Source organism: Haliotis rubra, unplaced genomic scaffold, assembly GCF_003918875.1.
Source record: "Haliotis rubra isolate DU_JTF1 unplaced genomic scaffold, ASM391887v1 Scf321, whole genome shotgun sequence".
Classification (NCBI taxonomy): domain Eukaryota; kingdom Metazoa; phylum Mollusca; class Gastropoda; order Lepetellida; family Haliotidae; genus Haliotis; species Haliotis rubra.
In genome coordinates, this window is record NW_025766993.1 from 1,090,990 (window position 1) to 1,111,200 (window position 20,211).

At 40.7% G+C, this 20,211-nt stretch overlaps 1 protein-coding gene across 1 annotated transcript in view; it reads right to left on the reverse strand.

Moving 5' to 3' along the window:
- LOC124283794 (transcriptional regulator ATRX-like) overlaps positions 1–20,008 on the reverse strand; it is a 48,779-nt gene extending 28,771 nt beyond the window's left edge. The window contains 11 exon segments of the mRNA XM_046719821.1: positions 4,452–4,818; positions 8,039–8,162; positions 9,002–9,129; positions 13,066–13,233; positions 13,454–13,637; positions 15,181–15,290; positions 15,662–15,733; positions 15,964–16,127; positions 17,641–17,669; positions 18,608–18,670; positions 19,903–20,008. Of these exon segments, the coding sequence (XP_046575777.1) occupies positions 4,452–4,818; positions 8,039–8,162; positions 9,002–9,129; positions 13,066–13,233; positions 13,454–13,637; positions 15,181–15,290; positions 15,662–15,733; positions 15,964–16,127; positions 17,641–17,669; positions 18,608–18,613 (1,352 nt within the window). The 5' untranslated portion in view covers positions 18,614–18,670; positions 19,903–20,008.
- Between the last annotated feature and the right edge of the window lie 203 nt (positions 20,009–20,211).

A 20,211-nucleotide genomic window follows, 5' to 3' on the forward strand; every position in this document is an offset into this window, starting at 1 on the left:
TTACAATGGAAAGGAATGTATGGGGACATGCCGAAACAGCTCCCAACCTTAATAGTCCGAACCAGCGTAAAAACGCTTAAAAGCCAATAACACTGGGGTCGAGCCAAAAAGTACTGCAAACTAAAGGCTCGAATGCACCCCCTTCTTAGAAGAGGGCTTTGCTGGGACCTCGATAAAACCAGAGAAATTATTAGCCTCGCTAAAAACTTTATGAGGAAATCGAACGAGGACAAATGCCATTGTACGAGTGAAAAGCAGGATAAAACACCCACCAAACGCTCTCAGCGCGAGGAGGGTAAGTGTAAACCACCAACACCCGAAGTACTAACACAGACTCCCACATACCGAAGTCTCTGAAAGAGGGAAAAGCTGTTAGCGTATATAAAAATCCCCTGAAATAGCGCAAATAGCCGAACGTGTGTTGGCTCACTATTACGCTTACCTGGTCACGTGACATGTGGCTCTAAGAGAGGCATTCCAAACAGTTACCTGTGGGGGGTTAATACCCAATTCCGTCGTAAGACGGGTTAATAGCATATGACTGGTTATAGCGTTCAAAACCTGCCCCGCCCTCTCTTGCCTTCAGCTTAGACGACATAAGGGACGATTGTACACCAAAAGCCGACCCGACCCGAAAGGGTGGTAAGGCTGATACGATGTAGTGATATGAATCATATTGACATTGAATACAGATACCAATAACCAGTTACTCACTTGGTCAGGGTGGCAGGACACTCACAGGGAAGCCGGAATTGTGTCTGCAACAGCTGCAGGAATTCAGTGTGTCTGGAGCTTAGACCCGACAGAGGCCAAGCCACCCAGAGAATCTGAGGATTCGGGTGTGGCGCCCCGTTCAGAGAAAGAATGTCTGGCCTTCAAGGTAATTTGAAACCCTGCGTGCGGGATCGAAAACCAACCTGACTGCTGTCAATTCCAGCACATTGATGTGCAGGTAGTGACTTCGTTGTCAAGAGAACGCGGGTTGCCCAGAACATCACCCCAACCCGGGAGGGATGTATCTGCCTGGACTGGCATCTCGAGCTTTCTCGCAGCTCTATGAGTGGGAACCCAGGTTCAAAAGCTTGTTGCATGGGTCTCATCCTCAAAATCAACCCCCAAGACCGGATCCTGCTCCGACTTCTTGAGATTGACAATTCAGCCCAGTTTCATAAGAGTGACCAACACTGATCACGACGTTTCTAGACTCAACTGATATTCTATAACCCCGATGAGCCAGTCGCCTAATTATGGGAGACAACACCGGCACTGCTATCTGAGCTTTAATAAACCTCAATTTGGTGAACACCCTCGGCGCCGTAACAAACGAAACTGGTAGCACGTCCGCCAAACAAGAACAGAAGGTAATTCTTGAAATCGGGTGTGGAACAAGGAATGAGACTTTGAGTTCGATTGACGCCCGGCCAATTCTTCGACAGAAATCACTGAGGTGCATCCTGAAGGACAGTACCTCTATTAACTTGAACAGATGAGGATGGGTCTGAACATTCCGTTCTTGATGGTAAAGAGGAAATTGGAGTCGAACCCCACATTTCCCCTGACCATTTGAAACCCCTCGATGGTTGCCTTGAGCAGAGACTGGAGATCGGCACTGAGTATTTCTGCGGTGGAACTGACACAGGTGTCACACTCCCAATGGGATTTGCGGCAGAATACAGTAAACCATTGCAGCCGGCAACATAACGTTTACCGGTGCCGGGGCACCTGAAGGATTAACGACAAGCCCGACAAACTTCCATATTCCACGTAGTCCCAGGTGTCATAGGCCTAAAACCGCACTCATAATTTGGCTGGCACAGCTACAAAGCAGTCCCTAGCCAGATGAGAGTGGACCTCCGTCAGCTGCCGCCCAGAGTTGCCAATGAAGAATTACCGGCGCTCTTTCCCCTTTCCACCAGCTACCTCTGCAGAGCAGAGAGAGGCATCGAGTAAAGCATACAGCGTACAGCTGTTAAGGGGAAAGGATGGCAGACTGACAGTAGAATGTGAGGCTGTGAACCGGATGCCTTGCTAGAAGTAGGCTTCCCCCCGGGAGGCAAACTCCAACGGTCCTGGCCCTCGTCGTGGACAACACCTGAGGCAACACAGCCGGGATTCTATCTTGCACCTATCGGTGCCGAAGCCCAGGTTGGTGCTACTCCCCAAGATACGTAGGAGTAGCCTGATAAATCAGGGTTCCCCTGGTACTGTTACCACAAGCGCACTGAGCATACAGTCATACACTGCCGATAGTGATATATAAACACCCATATATATACATATATGTACTCGGGCGGTGGTTCGGTTTCGAATCCCGGTCCCGAGACACACGGGACGTAGCTTGACAATGCAGTGTTTCCCTTGTGTACATGTGGCAGACCTCGGGAGCGTCTAGGTGATCGGTACATATACATATATGTACTCGGGTCGGTGGTTCGAGTTCGAATCCCGGTCCCGAGACACATGGGAGTAGCCTGACAATGTAGGGTTTCCCTGGTGTACACGTGGCAGACCTCGGAGCGTCGAGGTGATCGGTAGCTCCATCACACTCAACAGCGTCTTGGCAAGGGTGGCGATAGACCTCAGGCCGAGACCCCAGCTATCAGCGCCGGGGATCTGCGCCCAGGTCGGTGCTAGTCCCCAGGTTCAGAGAGTCCGAACTCCGGTCCCAAGACACATGGGAGTAGCCTGACAATGCAGGGTTCCCCTGGCATACACAGGTAGACCTCGGAGCGTCAAGGTGATAGGTCCGTGACACTCAACAGCTTCTTGGCCAGGGCGTCAATAGATATCAGGCCGAAACCTGAACTCCCGGCGCCGGGGATCTGCGCCGTACCGGAGCCGAAGCCCGGGTCGGTGCTAGTCAGACCCCCGGCTTGGAGACACATGGGAGTAGCCTGGCAATGCAAGGTTCCCCTGGTGTACACGGGTATACCTCAGAGCGTCGAGGTGATAGGCAGCTCAGTAGCTCCGTCACACTGAACAGCCCCCTGGTCAAGGCGCTGATAGACATCAGGCCGAGACCTGAGCTACCGGCCCGGGTCGGTTCTGACCCCTAGGTTCAGAGCGTCCCCGGGAGGTCGGACCCTTCCCAGAGCTGGAGCTCGGGTCGGGACCTCCCCCCAAATGATGTGTCTCTCGGAGTCTGGAAACCGTGTTTGAGATAAGAGTGTGCACCGCCAATCTCCGCTGCTGCTATAAGTAAGAAATCATTCATTAGTGGTGTAGCAACATTATTTGTGGGGGAGGTGTAGGTGGGGGTGGGATAAAGGGATTTCCTTAGAAACCCTTAATCCAATATCACCCCCCCACCCCCCACGATGCAGATTAGTGACCTGAAAGAACGCTCGCGAGGCGCAAAAACCCAGACAAGAAACACAACCTTGGTCACCATGAGGCACGTGTGTATATGTATGTGTAACATAACACAACATAACATAACAGGAAAAATTGTTTTACGCAAGGGCGCTAATTATAAACATCCTTGGTGGTGTGAGCCTCCTTGACTAAACATTGGAGGCACACCTTATGGCCATCCCGTTGTGGTAGTGTGGCACTGCACAACACACAGGGCTAAAACTGCAGCAAACTGAACAGCGCCAGTGTTACTAGAAGGAACTGTGACGCAGCAAACATGTAAACACAAGTAAATGGCAATAAATAAAACGCACAGGCGATATTTAAATGCTACCAGCTACAGCCATTTAAATACTAAACATGAAGTAAAGCAGAAAAAGGCTAGCCACAACCTGCGTATACATACAATGGAGTAAAATTGAGAGTGATACGAAACGAACACGCCATCAAATTACTCACGACTTCCCGTAAATTCCTGAGAATTAAGGCAAGCCAATCATATAATATGCAAACATAATATATGAACTTCCAACAACAGGCTAAAAAGCTAACATGTAGAGAGGAAACCACGATCGCGTGGCCGCCATTTTGCTTGCCACATGGCTGGAAAACAGAGACCCACAACACAAGGTTACAACAAATGATGAATGAAAATATCAATATGTGAAGTCCATCTAACGCCCGTGCGTAAAGAGATTAACCATAAATAGAGTTTGAGAAACTTTATTACACATTGTCGATTATAGGAAGAGATAAGAATCTAAGGACACCATGCACGTATATTCTAGAGAACGACAGCATGAAAAGTGAAAACAGAGTTTTTTGTTTTGTAATTATTTTTATTAAAATATTGTTACAACTGTCGTAGGATTTAAAATGGCCATATAAATGATTATATGTACCCCAAGGAGGACTTCTTCTGAAAAAGAATCCAGCAATATTACAGCAAGGGGCACCAGAAATGGGCTTCATACTTTGCACCCATCTGGGGAATCAAACCCAGGTCTTTGGGTCTGACAAGTGAACAAGTTATGTCACTGGGCTACCCCATCTCAATTGGATTAAAGTCCTATGTGATAATGACTGATGCTACATACCCCCTCTTCTTCTTCTTCTTCTGTTTCTTTTTCCTCCTTCCCTTTTTCTTTTTCTTGCCCAAACTTGAATCACTGTCAAAATCTTCATCTGATGATTTCTTCTTCTTTGATTTTTTCTTGACAACCTCCTCAGAATCACTCTCCTCTGACTTCACCTTTTTCTTAGACTTTCTGTCTTTAGAACTAGACTCACTGCCTGACAACTTAGCATCTAAGAGTTTGCTACGTAATCTCTTCCTCTTATTTGGCACAGTATCAGAATCTTCATCTTCACTGTCATTTTCATTGTCATTGTCACTATCATCATTCTCTTCCTTCACGGGTTTCTTGTCTTTTTTGGCTCCCCTTTTCTTCTTGGCATCATCATCTGATAGATATTACAAAAGAGCTGATAAGCTACAGTATATGATGTTCTTTTTTCAGCACAATAGAACTCAAATAATATCAACTGTTTACAGTTTGTGCCAGTGCTTTATAATTAAGTATTGGGGTCCTTTGTTCCTATGACTGGGGACCATCTATTTGAGATTTTTCAACTCATTTAAGAAAAGACAGTGCCAGGAATCCATTGATGTATTTGCATAATTTGATCACTGGTTTTGTACTGTAACATAATTGCACATGTAAATGACCACCCTAAACATGTTTGGGTTCAAAAGACCAGGAATTACATTGCTGATGTACCCATTTAGGTAATCAAACCCAAAGCTATGAGTATAGCAAAGTGAGAGGTAATAGCCAAAGCATAATCAGTAACTAGTTTCGACCTTCAGTTGCTCTCATCTAACTGCTTGCATTGACAAAATCTTTGTAATCTGGACGTTGGGTCTAACCAGACTAGTATCTTTCAAAGATTTCAAGACTTACACACAAGCATTAAATTCACTGCAGAATTCTATATGTACAAGTTGGTCTTCTTAGACATACAGGTCATTTTGACCCAGAATACTCCAACAAACTGATATTTGACCCATACCACAAGTCTACAGACACATTTTCATTTTTGCTAGACACCTAAATGACCTTACTGCCAAGATATGCTGCTTGCAATCACAATGAGTTCCACAACAAAATTGGTCAAGTACTATCTTATGAGAGGATATCCTAAGAAAATCGTAATGGATAACAAATTCTGGGCTAATACCAAAATGAGACTGCTCCTCTTGTCTAACAAAAAGACACCTCTGAAGATCCCAAACCAGTCATCTTCATCAGATTATAATATTACTGCACTCAAGGTCAGCTGTCTGATTAAACATTCCAGGAACCTACTTACAGGGTAGGATGTCTACAAAAGACCTTTCCTAATCCGACACATCAGAACTCACAGTCAGAAATATCCTCATGGAGGTGGACATTACATACCACCACTTAAACCACAAATCAGTGGCCGAACCGTCAGCAATCTGGATGACAACTGTCATACATGAACATGAACATAAAACCAGAAACACCTTCAGTAGACACAGAGAAACACTGAGGCAAGAAATACAAATGCCACATAAACTTTAGTTGTAAGAGTAGAAACACTATCAACTTATGTTTTACCGTTCCAAATATGAGGAACAGTATGTTGGAGAAACAACATGTACCTTCTCAATCACAAAAGGGACAAACCACTTCAACTCAGCAGGACACTCCACCCGAGACCTGGGCCCCTATTCTCGAAAGTGTCCCAGCTAAGACAGATCCTAAGTAGTTAAGACAGAAGTTAGGACATCCTACCATTAGGATAAGACCCATTCTCAAAATGATCCTATCCTTGTCCTAACTTGAGCTACCTATCCTAGCTAGGATAGCGAGCTCTTCAGTAGGTGAGATAGAAAAACATTCATTAAGTTGGGGATTCCCCTAAATATTACCCACGATTCAATCCACAAAAAACACATAATATAAGGAAATTCAGCTTTTGATGGACTTAGTAGATGTAGAAGAAATTATTCAATATTTTCATCACATTATAGTAGTTTTGAAGTTTTTGAAAATTCATTTTGGACAAGGCGATAACAATTTTACTTCAGAATTTGAAAGTCTGCCAAAAAACAATAAGGATATTAAAGATATGTGCAACAAAATATTTTCATTGTACAGTAGAACATGGATATAACGAACTCCAAGGGACCACGCGAAATTTAGTTCGCTATATCCCATTGTGTTCAATATTCACATTTGACCGCCATCTTGGATTGTAGAACATGTTTAACAATCACAACAATCTCAACAATACATGTATATAACTTAATTACGTTTAACAAAGTCCACAATTTTGCTCTGTACACCACGCCTTGCAGACTTCATTTTGTCGACTGCATCACAGACACGTTAATGGCCATCGAACAATGTTGATTCGCCGCCGCCAACAAGGTTGATGTATACCGCCAAGTGGCTGAGCTGACACTGAGTGAGTTCGCTAATCACATCGTTAGTTGGGCTTGGGGGTAGTAAATCAGTTAAGCTATAGCTATTAATTAAGCTACTCACGAAGTTCAAGTTATTCAAGCAGATAATTTTAATATTATAAAGGACTGTTGGCCAGGGACTTTTAAATTTGTTTCGCTATATCCGTTTGTGCGCTATATCCGTATATCCGTGTTCTACTGTATTTGTTTTTATGAAAATCATGACTTGAACTCTTATTATGCGTCATCTCACAAACTGAAAAATTCACCTCGGAAATAACCAGGAGTTACTTCCCCTATCAAGTTGGCCTTGACATTGACATTTCAAGGCAATGTGACTGAAAAGAGCAATGTTGTGATTAAAAAAGCCGAGAATAGGTAAGAATTGAACAAATCTCTTTTGTAGATCTAAAGAATATGTGCATTGCAACAAGTGTGTCTATTCATTACCGCTAAATTGATAATATGAACTCAAAAAAGTCTTCGTAACACATCAAAACTGTGTGCTGTTGTAAATTCAAATGTAATTTAGGCGAGATATTTCGTTTGACAACGTTAAAATTGGTGAACAAACAAGAACCACACTAAGTTGACTTCCAAAAGATAGACTTAGGGCAAATCAGAACCTATCCTAGAATTTGACCTAACTTAGGATAGCCTAGCGCTAGGATACTTTTCGAGAATAAGGTAGGACCCCTGTCCTAGACCCTAGGATCAAAGTTAGGATATCCTCGAGCTAGGATCCTTTCGAGAATAGGGGCCCTGCACTACAAGATCATAAAACAGCTAAAGTAAGATCCCTAGTCTGCTCAGAGCATGGCCCAAAACCCCGATACACAGAACTAGAATGGATCCTCCTTCTCAAAACAATAAACCTGTAACTCATGATTCAGTTGTAGTGTTCCCCACTCTCCTCTCAGTCCAGCTATGATGGGTGAACACCATAATCCCTCGACATTCCTACCATCCCAAAACATTCAGATGATCAAGAATAATGAAATGCCAGCATACAGCGACACAAGAGTATTAACATCTTTAGCAGACTAAAACTTTCCGAAGGCTTTCCTCCACATATTGTATGTCTATAAATATGCTACAATATATAGAGAGCTAGTAATACGCATCTTGTTCATAAAAAAAAGTGCAATGGAAGTTTTGACAAGCAGACATTCCCTGTATTATTCATACCTGACTCGCTGTCATCGTTGCCACTCTCATCACCTCCCTCCGTATCAGCATCCTCCAACTCTGCCATCAAAGCTTTCTTTGCTACCTCATTCTCAAGGTCCTTACCATTCTGTGATTCAGGTGCCTGAACAAGGGGAGAGTGAATGAGTGAGTTTAGTTTTACGCCGCATTCAGTAATATTCCAGCTATATGACGGCGGTCTGTAAATAATCGAGTCTGGACCAGACAATCCAGTGATCAACAGCATGAGCATCGATCTGCGCAATTGGGAACCAATGACACGAGTCAACCAAGTCAGCGAGCCTGACCACCCGATCCCGTTAGTCGTCTCTTACGACAAGCATGGGTTACTGAAGATCAATATTCTAACCTGGACCTTCACGGGTTGTACAAGGGCATGGAGAAAGTTGGTGACTGTTGAACTCCATGAAGTTTCCCCATAAGCATCTTCCCTATCATTGGGATGGATAATACCCTAATAAGTGTCTAATCCCCCTGGATGCCATTGTACAAAGCGATCCTAGTGCTAAGGTGACTAACTCCCATACCTTAACATAGACTTAAGTAGTCTTAGCGCTAGGGTTGTTTTGTACGACAGCAGCCTGGTAGGTTTTGCATCTCACTTAGCCTTACCATTCAAGAGTCCTTTGAATATTTTTCAAGGCTGCAATGAACATTGTTCACTTAACCAACTTTTCACATGGTACTCTTTAAACTAATATTGACCTGAGCGAGATTCAAATAAGTTCATCTTCCAGGACACTGGGAAAAAAATTGAAGATTATATTTGTTCCAAATTTAGTACAAAGCATTCATGATAAAAAAGGTGGCATCAAATCATGACAAGTTGAAATGGCTTTATACAAATTGTATTTTGTGTTGACAAACTGTCAAATCACTCTAATCAATCCAGGAAATAAGAAGTTAATCATCACACAAACCACTAGTATCGAATCTACATACCTTGTTCTTTCCATTCTTCATTTTTGGCACATCGTCTTCATCATCTTCGTCTACTTCATCATCGACTTCATTGTTATCATCATCTGAACTGGATGTTTCTGCCTTTTTCTTCCCCCTGGTCTTTGTGCCTACAAGATATATGACACCTTCTCAACCTTTGATAAGCAAAGTTTGTTAATAATTTATAGCAGATATACACATCACATGGTCTACTACAAGAGATGATCTTACCAAAGACAGTGTTATTGCTAACTATTGATCTTGTCCGTTCAACTGCTTCATCCCAACAGCGAAAAACTACAGATGATAGAAGTCCTAAAATATACATGATTCGAGGCTGTTTTTTTATACATTAAATATTACTCAGATCAATATAGCTAAAATAGAGGAAATGAAATAGATGGCGACATATGATTATTTCCTAGTACACTTATGATAGTGTCTAGACAAGTCCCACACTGGTCTGAAGCCTCAGTTAAGTAAACGTCTATCTGATTACAACAGCACTTAAACCTCCTCAAAATGGCGCACACAGAAGAGTTTGGCACAGTAGACAGAGAAGTTTTTGGCACAGACTGATGGCTGGGAATAAGCCCGGCTTCATATTTCAACACAGAGCAAAATGCAGGTCATACGCTTTATAACATTCAGCAAAGGACATACACCATATGTAAACAGTCGAAATATCAACAAAACAAAGCGACAATTTCAAATTTTGAAGAAAAATGTACATGATCAATATCTGTGTCCAAAGTTCAAACGTATATAGATGAAAAGGGACATTGTTCACAATGGGCTACACTACAGAAATTCAGTGATCTGCAACATAACATTTCGAGGCCAAATCTCTACCACGAAACATGAGCCATGTTCTATCATCAAGGTCACTGACACAATGCAGTGGCTGTAACTTGGTTCTTATCGAAGAACAAAAACATAGATTCGATCACCAAGTCTTCATTCAAGTTACCACTAAATAGCTCCCTGAAGAGAAATTTTTAAAAAGCATTTTCACTTATAACAGGAACACCCTTAAATTATTCAGTTTTCGGACAGTAAGGACGTCTCAGACTCATTGTATTCACACTGGAGTTGAAACACCAGACCCTGCATTCTAGCAAGCATGGCAGACAGAGGGAGCAAATGAAAGGAGAACACAAGGTACCAAAACATAATAAACGGTCGAGTCAGGCGCATACTTGGCGGATGTGCGACAATCTTTTGCTTGCAGTGAGCATGACCAGACAAACTGGTCAAATAAGGTCAAGCTGTCATAAAAGGTTAAAAAAATATCCTGAATGCGAACACAGAGTTCTGGCTGTATTTCCATTTTGATGGAAGTTATTCTACAGCAGGAGACTTCAAGCAAGCAGTTTTCACACCTTCCTTTTCTTCAATTGTAATGCATAGAGGAAATAATTCCAAAATCGTCTATGCAACTTAGCTATTTTCTGTGACAAGAAAACAGCAAAGAGGAATATGGGCGTACGTTCATTAAAACCTGTAACATGCAGTGAATAAAGCAACTCCACTGTGATGATACCACTGGGCAAATATATCAGGCAGAATGTGGATGAATTGTATTTCTTCTCCAGACTTGCCTTTCTTTTCTTCATCAGATGCTTCCTTCTTCTTTTCCTTTTTACACTTTGTGTCCTCATCAGAGTCCACCTCTGAGTCTGTCTTCTCCTTCTTTGCCTTCTTTTTCTTCATTTCTGGTTCTTCCTCAAGTTTGGAAATCTCCTTTTCTAGGTCATCTTCACTATCAGTGCCTTTGGGTTTCTTCTTTCTCAATTTGTTCTCTTCTTTTCTCTTCCGTGAACTTCTTTCCTCTGTTTGTTTCTTCAGCTTCTTCCTTTTTTCTTTTTTCTTCTTCTCCAGTTTCTCATCTGTTCTTTTTTGTGAATTTCTCTGACCTAAAATTGAAGTAGCAAAACAATCATAATAGGTTTGTTCATAGGCAGATCATAACTGTGGCTATCATGGAAAAGTTACTTACAAAGACTGCAGGGATAGAAAATAATATATATGTTCACTAACATCATCTGCAACAGAATTACCTTCTACCTAATTAAAAAAAGTGGTAGTCCACGATAAATACTTCCATACTTTTACAAGATTCTGGCAAATGGAAACAATAATTTCATAACCTTGCCAATGAAGAGCAATGACAAGATATCTTGAATGTTTTCAATCACCACAACCATAGAGTGACTATGGTACCACAGTTAAGCAGATGTCATTGATAAGCCAAAGTCCTAACTTGACCCTTCAAATCAGTATCAAAATGGTATGCTCCATAGATAACCTGAACCATAAACCTTTGCTCATTATTTTGGTGTGATCAGTCATCAGAAATTGAATGTCAACAAATCCATATTGAATTACACAGGTATTCAACCAAAAGTTGAACTATAGCATGGTGTTGTCTTCTTCATGGAACCCATTTTATCATATTGCACATATTTTAGTTACTCTTTTACTATTCTGAGGTTTGTGAGTGAGTGAGTGAGTGAGTGAGTTTAGTTTTACGCCGCAATCAGCAATATTCCAGCTATATGGCGGCGGTCTGTAAATAATCGAGTCTGGACCAGACAATCCAGTGATCAACAGCATGAGCATCGATCTGCGAATTGGGAACCGATGACATGTGTCGACCAAGTCATCGAGCCTGACCACCCGATCCCGATAGTCGCCTCTTACGTCAAGATAGTCGCCTTTTTATGGCAAGCACATGGGTTGCTGAAGACCTATTCTACCCCGGATCTTCACGGGTCCTGAGGTTTGTAGTTTAATGACACACAGGTACATTCCAGCTTTATAAAAGTGACAGGTAAGTATCAGAGATTTGCAAATTTACCAAGACGCAACCCCCTGTCATTCTCTGAAAGCCCCCAGAAACAGAAGCTTTGTATCACATATAGCAAGCCAAATCCATTTACATTATTCCATACAAGACATTGAAAGAACAAGTTACCTTTTTCCTTGTTCTTCTTCATACTCCAAGACTGGGCAAAATCACTATCAGAGCTCATGAGGAGGTCTGAACTAGACACACTGTCATCCACTGAAGAATCCTCATCACTCTTAGAACTGTCCCCACTTTTGTCTTTGATGTCCCTAGAAACTTGTTTCTTGTCCTTCTCTGGTTTACTACCTTCCTTTTCAGGGACCTTACTTGATTCCTCATCCTCATTCTTTTTCTCTTCCTTCCTTTCTTTCTGCTCTTTACACATTTCCTCTGCTAACTCCTTCAGCAATTCCAACTGGCGCTGCCTCATTTTCAGTTTCACTAAGAGGCCTTGAGCCCTTAACACTGTCATTATCATCCTTTGTTTGGCTTTCAGATTTGTCTGATTCAGGTTCAGTGTTCTGGTCTTTACTTACTGTATGGCCGTCCCCTGCCCCATCAGTTGGTCCAAACGTGACTGGGACATCGAAGTCATCCGTATCATCATCGTCTACATCACAGACTTCATTTGAGAAAACATCATTATCTACACTGACGTCCATTTTGGATTCCTTCCTTAATGGAGACTTTGACTGGTCCTTCTTTCCATCCCTGTATTTAGTGGGAGATCGTTCCTCTGGTTTTGACCCCTTTTTGACCTGTCGACCTTCACTAGTACTTTTCCAACTGACCTTTATCTCCTGCTGTGAGAGGTCGGAACTATTATCATCATCACTTAGAGAAATGTGTCCATTGGAAAGTACACCTTCATCCTCTGTGGTTTCGCCGTTTTCGATTGGGGCTTTTTCCTTTGCTTTCAAGGCATCACACAAGACTGTATTGAGAGACCTGAGGAATTCCTTGAGGCCAGTCTCCAGGGTTTTGGCACCATGGTCCTTCTTACTATTAGCCTCTCTACTGCTATTTTTAACATCCCCCGAAGTATTAAGATCAACGTTTAAAACTTCCAGCATTGTATGAAAGCCAGCTGATAACCCTAACAGTTGGGTAGAAATGTTAACAACATTTGATGAACCTAGTGTGAAATTGGCGAATGACACTAAATTTTTATGTGTTTTACTGGTGACATGCTCTTTACTACTCATAGATTTACCCGTTGCTTTCTGAGGCTTGCTACTGCTTGATTTCTTCAAGTCTATACTGCTCTGCATCTTGGCTTTCAGCTTTTCCTTATCAATCTTTTTGAACAAAGAGTCACATTCTCGTAACAATTTCTTCAGTTTAGATGAGTCGCACACATAGCACTTCCACTTGGATCCATCTGGAAATGAATAAATTAATGTAGAGTTTACAGTGTTTGAAAATAGAGGGATTATAAATACAATTATGGAACAGTACAGGATCTCCTCTGTCTTGTTACCACTACTAGAAAGTATATGTGTTATTTACAAATCTACTATCCCAACACAATAGGCTGGTCGTTTTGATTTCATTCTTCAATAAACACTATCATCACAAAAAACCATCCTCCCAGCTTTTACCATCAGCCATGACTGTGGTGAGTTCCGCCCGGCTGAAGTTCCTGATGATACAAGACTTGCAGAAGGCATTGTGACAGTGATCGCAACCGAGTAGCCTTCCTCCCTCCCCACACCATCGACACTGTTCATCCAGTCCATCCTCGTCCTGCTCGATCTTCCCACTGCGATAGTAGCCGTAACATTTCTGGAACACATGTACAGGATATGATTACACATAAAGGGAGGTATCTACACCTGTTCAGAGGCCAAACTAGGGACTCACATCTGCAGCCAATGACACTACTAGGGCTGTAACGAATACACTATGTTGCCAATGATACGTATCAACGAATATTTGGTAACGAATACCAATAATTATTCATGAATACAATATTGTAGTTAAGTGACTGATGCACAATACTGAATGCCCATGTTGACAGTGTTAATTTGTCCAGGCAATAACCAGTCATCTCATGACACTCAAATTTGGTATGTAATAGTTAAGTTGACAGTACCATGTGCGGCCTTGGCAAACTAACATGACTTGCGCTACTACAAGGCTAGTACATAATGCATTCTTGCATATCTCATTTTGAAAAAGGACATAAGGGTTCAAGTAAAACACACTCCCTTAAAAATTGTAAATATTCATGAATATTCGGTTCTGGTGACCACGAATAACGAATTGAATTCATGAAGGGCTACGGTTCGATTCACCGAATATGCGAGTGAATCGTTACAGCCTTAGACACTACACATTCCTAGTTTGAACTATGACGGCTGTCATTAAATAACTCAGTCTCTACCAGACAATCCAGTGACATGAACATCATAATGAGTCAGCAAGCCTGACCACCTGATCAGATTAGTTGCCTCTTACGACAAACATGGATTGCTGAAGACACAGACATTTACAAACTGATCTACCAAAGTTTGTCCTATGCATTCTTTCCAATAGATTCTATTCCTTCTACATGAAATGCCATAAGATTATTTTAATGATTGAAAGGAACAAACTGCAACTGTATAGATTTGGTGGCCACCAAAACAAGGTTTTACATAAGACTACACCAAGCACTTTTGGCTTTTTATCAGTGAAATTCATAAATATGGGATTCCACAGACCTCAGTTTAACCGACTGACAAAATATCCGCCAATGATCGGCCAATGCCAAACATTTCACTCATATCAGATTATCTACCATCGAGAAGTCTCAATCTGGACACATGTACTGTTGACACCACATTTAGAAAATGTTCATGCAACACATACTATCTGTGATTAAATTTGATAAGATAGAGAACTTGTGACAGTACACTATCTATAAAATACCAATGCACAGAAAAATCTCTCAATGTTGCCTTTAACTGATTAATGGCAATCTAATTCCAATAATATACTAGTGTGAGTGAGTTTAGTTTGATGCCGCACTCAGCAATATTCCAGCTATATGACGGCAGTCTGTAAATAATCGAGTCTGGACCAGACAACCCAGTGATTAACAGCATGAGCATCGATCTGCGCAAATGGGAACTGATGACATGTGGGTCAACCAGGTCGGCGAGCCTGACCACCCGATCCCATTAGTCGCCTCTTACGACAAGCATGGATTACTGAAGGTTCATTCTAACCCGGATCTTAACGGGTGAATATTATACTGGTCCTTTACTAAGTTGAAGTGCATATGTTGCCAAAATTGTGGGAATTCTTAAAGCATTTGTGTTTGGTGAGTAAACAAAGACATTACCCTGCAAACTAGGACTTTCAATTCTGGGTGTCGTTTTGCAGCTCCAGATACATTAGGGTTGATCTGTCTCCCACAGGATGTGCAGTTGACGATGTCCAGGTTGTCTGGTACTGGAAAGATTTGTCACAATACTGACCAACATTTGGGTGATATACTGCCTCAACACAACAAATTCCAGTAACATCATTGCCAGATGTCACTAGATCCCCCTGCAATTCTGGGGTAACAAGGACCGACACTGATCATGGTTAATCTACCAATGGCAGTATGATGCAGATATCCAGTGTACATCATGTAGGTAACAGATGCTGCCATAGTATCATGTATCATTTCATGACATCTGATCAAATTAATTACTTAATGAAAATCTGAAAACCATAAATTCCTAATCCCTTCATGACAGAATGCTGTATTTACTGCATGTGCAAAAATACAATCAGAAATTATTCTGAATATGTATAAACTTTGGTGAAACAATTACCTTTGGAAAATTCTGGTCCACTAAACCGTATTTTCTTTTCTTTAACAGGTTCTGGTTTAACAACAACAGTACCTGAAATTCAAGATCCAGATAAATCATCAGAAAGAAGTCGTCATCCTTGAAAATGCAGTTGGTGAAAATATCTTACTTCATTTCATTTTCAAATCATTTTCAGTAGGTCTTCAATACAAAACTTCCAACTGTGCTTACAACACTGAAAATAATGTCAAATTCATATGGGTGTTTACTTATGTTAAAGATTGTCACAGTAAACAGTTTGTGTCTTTCAGTGAGTTGCTTACCTTCGGGCAAATCAGGTATGGACTCCGCATCTGAATAGTCAGAGTTGTCTCTCTTTGATCCAGATTTCCTCTTGGAATAATCAGACTCATAGTCATCATTGTCAGATTCGCTCTCTTGTTTCTTCTTGCTCTGCACTTTTATCTTCATGGTAAAAGCTGGTTTCCTGGAAAGAAAAAAGATGTTAACAGATCTCAGAAAACCAAAAACAAAAGGGACACATTATATTAATATATAGTTACTATTAGATGACAACAATGTGACTATCGACTAGGACTACCCACTAAGTTTTATGATTGAATTAAAATTCTAAATGTTTATTAAGGCTGCAATGAATACACTTTGAGACCAATATGATATAGTTCCAATTATAGGGCAACGAATACAAATATTTATTCATGAATACTTTATGCTTAACAAATTAAATATGCATTTGTTTTGGTTGAAACATTTCAATGACTTTTTGTAAATACATCAGATAACAAGCATTGTCACTAATGTGACATAATCCCCCACCGCAAATTATCAAATCAAACTTATAAAGTAATGAAAGTTTAAGATGAAGTTAAATGTCAACAAAAACATTATCTTGCTCTTTAGTTGTTCAAACACACACATATTTTCAAGACTGACTTTGACCTTGACATGAATGTCATAGTGTATGAAATATGCAAGACTAGTACTAAAGAAATTGCTTATTGAAAAACATTCAAGGGAGGTCTTATAAAGTCTATGAAGAAAATCCAGTGAACCGTTCTTAAAATATCTTGCTGACAATTCAGGTTAACATTCTGATATCTTCATAGTGTCGTCGTGACCCTACAAATTATGTGAAGGTCACCAAAATTGACTGGGCCCTGGGCCTTCCCTAGATTAAATATGAAGACAAATCCACTGAATATTTTTGCGATATCTTGCTGACTATCTTAACAAGCAATTTAACATGCTGAAATCTACAAAGTGTCTCTGTGAACTTGAAACTTAAGTGAAGGTCACCAAAATCGACTGGACCCTGCACCTTCCCTGGATGAAGCTTGGTGTCAAATATGAAGAAACTCTAGTGAATGGTTCTTGAGGTATCTCGCTGACAAGCATAACATGTAAGTTTAATATGCTGAAATCTTCAAAGTGTCTCTGTGACCTTGAAAATTAAGTGAAGGTCACCAAATTGACTGGGCCCTGCGCCTTCCCTGGATAAAGCTTGGTATTGAATATGAAGAAAATCCAGTGAAAGGTTCTTGAGATAGCTTAACATGCATGTAAAACGTGAAAGTCCCCTTGTGACCTTGAAATGAAGGTCAAGGTCACCAAACCTTACTTGAGCCTTTATTATAGTGTGATGAACCCAGGTACCAAATATGAAAAGAATCTAGTGAACGGTTCTTAAGATATTCCAATTCATACGTACGGACGTACATACATACATATGGACGGAGCCTAATACTATATCATCACTTCGAGCTAAACGCGCGGCGGGGGATAATGATGCTTATAGCCTAATGACAGTATCATGGCACAAGTTACTCTATTGCATGGCTTGTATATTCCATTTTGAGCATCACACTTTGATAATATCAGACCAGTTCCAAGTGAAAAACACTGTTTTAATATGGAGGGATGTGATGCGGTTCACTGAATATTTGTGTGAATCATAACTGGGCTAATGTTTATGCACTTACCTCTTTGAGGAGCCTTTTGAGCTTGAGCCCTGCAAAATGAAATATGTCTCTGAATTGAGCAAAAATTAAACGGTGAAATCAACATGCTTGAGCTGCAGTGATCCTGTATTTTAAGGGTCATCCAACCTTCTCTTCAAAGGGAAGCATGAATACAGCTTCCCGAAAGAATATTGGAACGAGGAAGTTTGTCGAACATTAAAACATACCCTGAGAGTGTGTAAGAATTTGCAGCGTTAAAAGAATTTTTCAAGAAGAAACAGAAACATTTTTGTGTATTCCTGAAAGGATGCATATTACATGAAGCATCTGTAAGCCTGATTCGTGATAATTCATGGGAGTTCTTTTAGAAGCAATGTAATGAAAACCAGACAATGCAGTGATTGATGTTGTGAGTAATCCAGACTGTGTGGGGTTTTATCCCACGACTCAATCTCGTCAAATACTGACTGAAGCACAATATGCATGCTTTCAAAGATATCTAAAGGATTTACTTAGTAGCATATTCTTTGATTGTTTTAAACTTTACTGTGAACTATGAACAACTATTAGAAACATTCAATACACAGGGGAGCTCATATCAGAACTTGGCACAGTGTTTAATATTGCTGTCCCTACAACCTCTTTTTCACTCAATGTTTGGGTGGTGGGGTAGCCTAGTGGTTAATGTACTCGTTTGTCACGCAGAAGACCTGGGTATGATTCCCCACATGGGTATAATGTGTGAAGCCCATTTCCGGTGTCCCTCGCCATGATATTGATGGAATATTGCTAAAAGTGGCGTAAAACTAAACTCACTCACTTACTCACTCAATGTTTACACTTTCAAACAACAAGACAAAGATCATAAAATACAGTGGTATGTACATAAAAATGATGTTCAAAACCAAATCTACTACTCCACATGTGAACTGCATAATAAAAATACATAACTTTATGAGTGTAAAATGTACTGAAAGACCGCCTTTACCTCCATTGTAGCTGTTAACGGTCAAACCTGAAGCCTTCACCTTTTCAAGTCATATTGCTTTACCTGCAAAAGAAAATCAACAAATGTATAAGATTGACACAAAATCTGCATGAAAAACATTTAGAGATACTGTCATTCCCCGTTCTTTTCTCACATAATATTTTTAACCTATTTGTGACAATAACACTATCATGTTACATTATATTTTGTTGACCACTGCAACTGCTATTTGTCAAAAGATGAGTCCTTATTTTAACTTGACTTGGTCATGTCTGATTGTAGAAATCACAATAGTTGATGGGTAAGACTTCCGCCCGTATCCCCCCCAGGATTTTAACGATAAAGAAAAATTTCTTTGAGTGGCATTTTAGAAGTTGAATATGTCACCCAGTATGTTTAGATACAATTAAAGACACATGTTAAAACTCATCCTTATCAGATTGGGAATATATATTCAGGAAATATGATTTGACAAGAATGAAATTTAGGGGGATACGGGCGTAAGTCTTTCCATCTATTTACCCAACTTGGTGGCTTAATACTTGGTAGTTCATTCGATTTTACTTCATTGTCTCAATCAAACTTGAGCTCTATCACTATCACTGCCTGTGGACATATTTCAATCATGCGCTTTTCAGCTTACTGAAATCATTGATTTTGAGAAATCCATAAACATAGCAATCACGTTTTGAACGAGAACACAGTGCAAACAGTTTAGCATGCTGCTGTTGTAGTACTAGTCGTCGAGAAATTATCTCGCGACAGTGATTTCGAATGAAATCAACTAACAGAAAATGATCAATCTTTAGAATCAGCATGAGGAAGCGAAATTTATACAAAACAGTACTCTGTGTACAGACACTGCACGTGGTTCAAGATTAAATTACGCATTTTTATCAATTCAATGAATAACAACAGACGATGAATACCTATTTTCGCTCCAAGAATGAAAAACTAAACCGGAAGTTTACAAACAGACATGCGCGATCAAAAAATTCTATGGCGGGTTTCTTTTCCTTTTCGCAGTTATCTTGCCTAAATTGCGGACAAAATGTCGTGTAACGTAGGATCAAATCAACAATCTCCACTACAAAAAGCCACAGCCGCTGTAAATAGCAGTGTATCGAGTGCGAGGCAATGCTTTTATACCGGAACTTGTTTACAGTGTGACGGCAAGGTTTTCCGCGAAAATCAAGTTTCGCAAAGCCGCTCGCCCTGACAATCATTAGTGGATTTAAACTCGCAGTAGCTCTTGGTTCGCTATCTATGGGATCCGGTTCAGCTGTCTGGCTTACTTGATTGAGAAATACGGCTGACTGACACATCGGTTCCAAGTTCACATGAGCTATGCAAGTCTGCCGGATTTGCTCTCTGGAAACATGGCGGCGAACAATGTGTCACGTGACCACGTCAAAATGAATCTCATTAGCATAATTTATGCAAGTTGTACCTCATTAGCATATAATTTGCATAACATTTAATTTGGGTGGGGTCAGGAAAGTTCTTTGATAATTGTCACATATCTATAAAAATAACTTCGGTAATTTTCCAGATGACCATCTTCCCCTGTCACTGTCACCATTGCATCTTGTAGAAGAACCTTG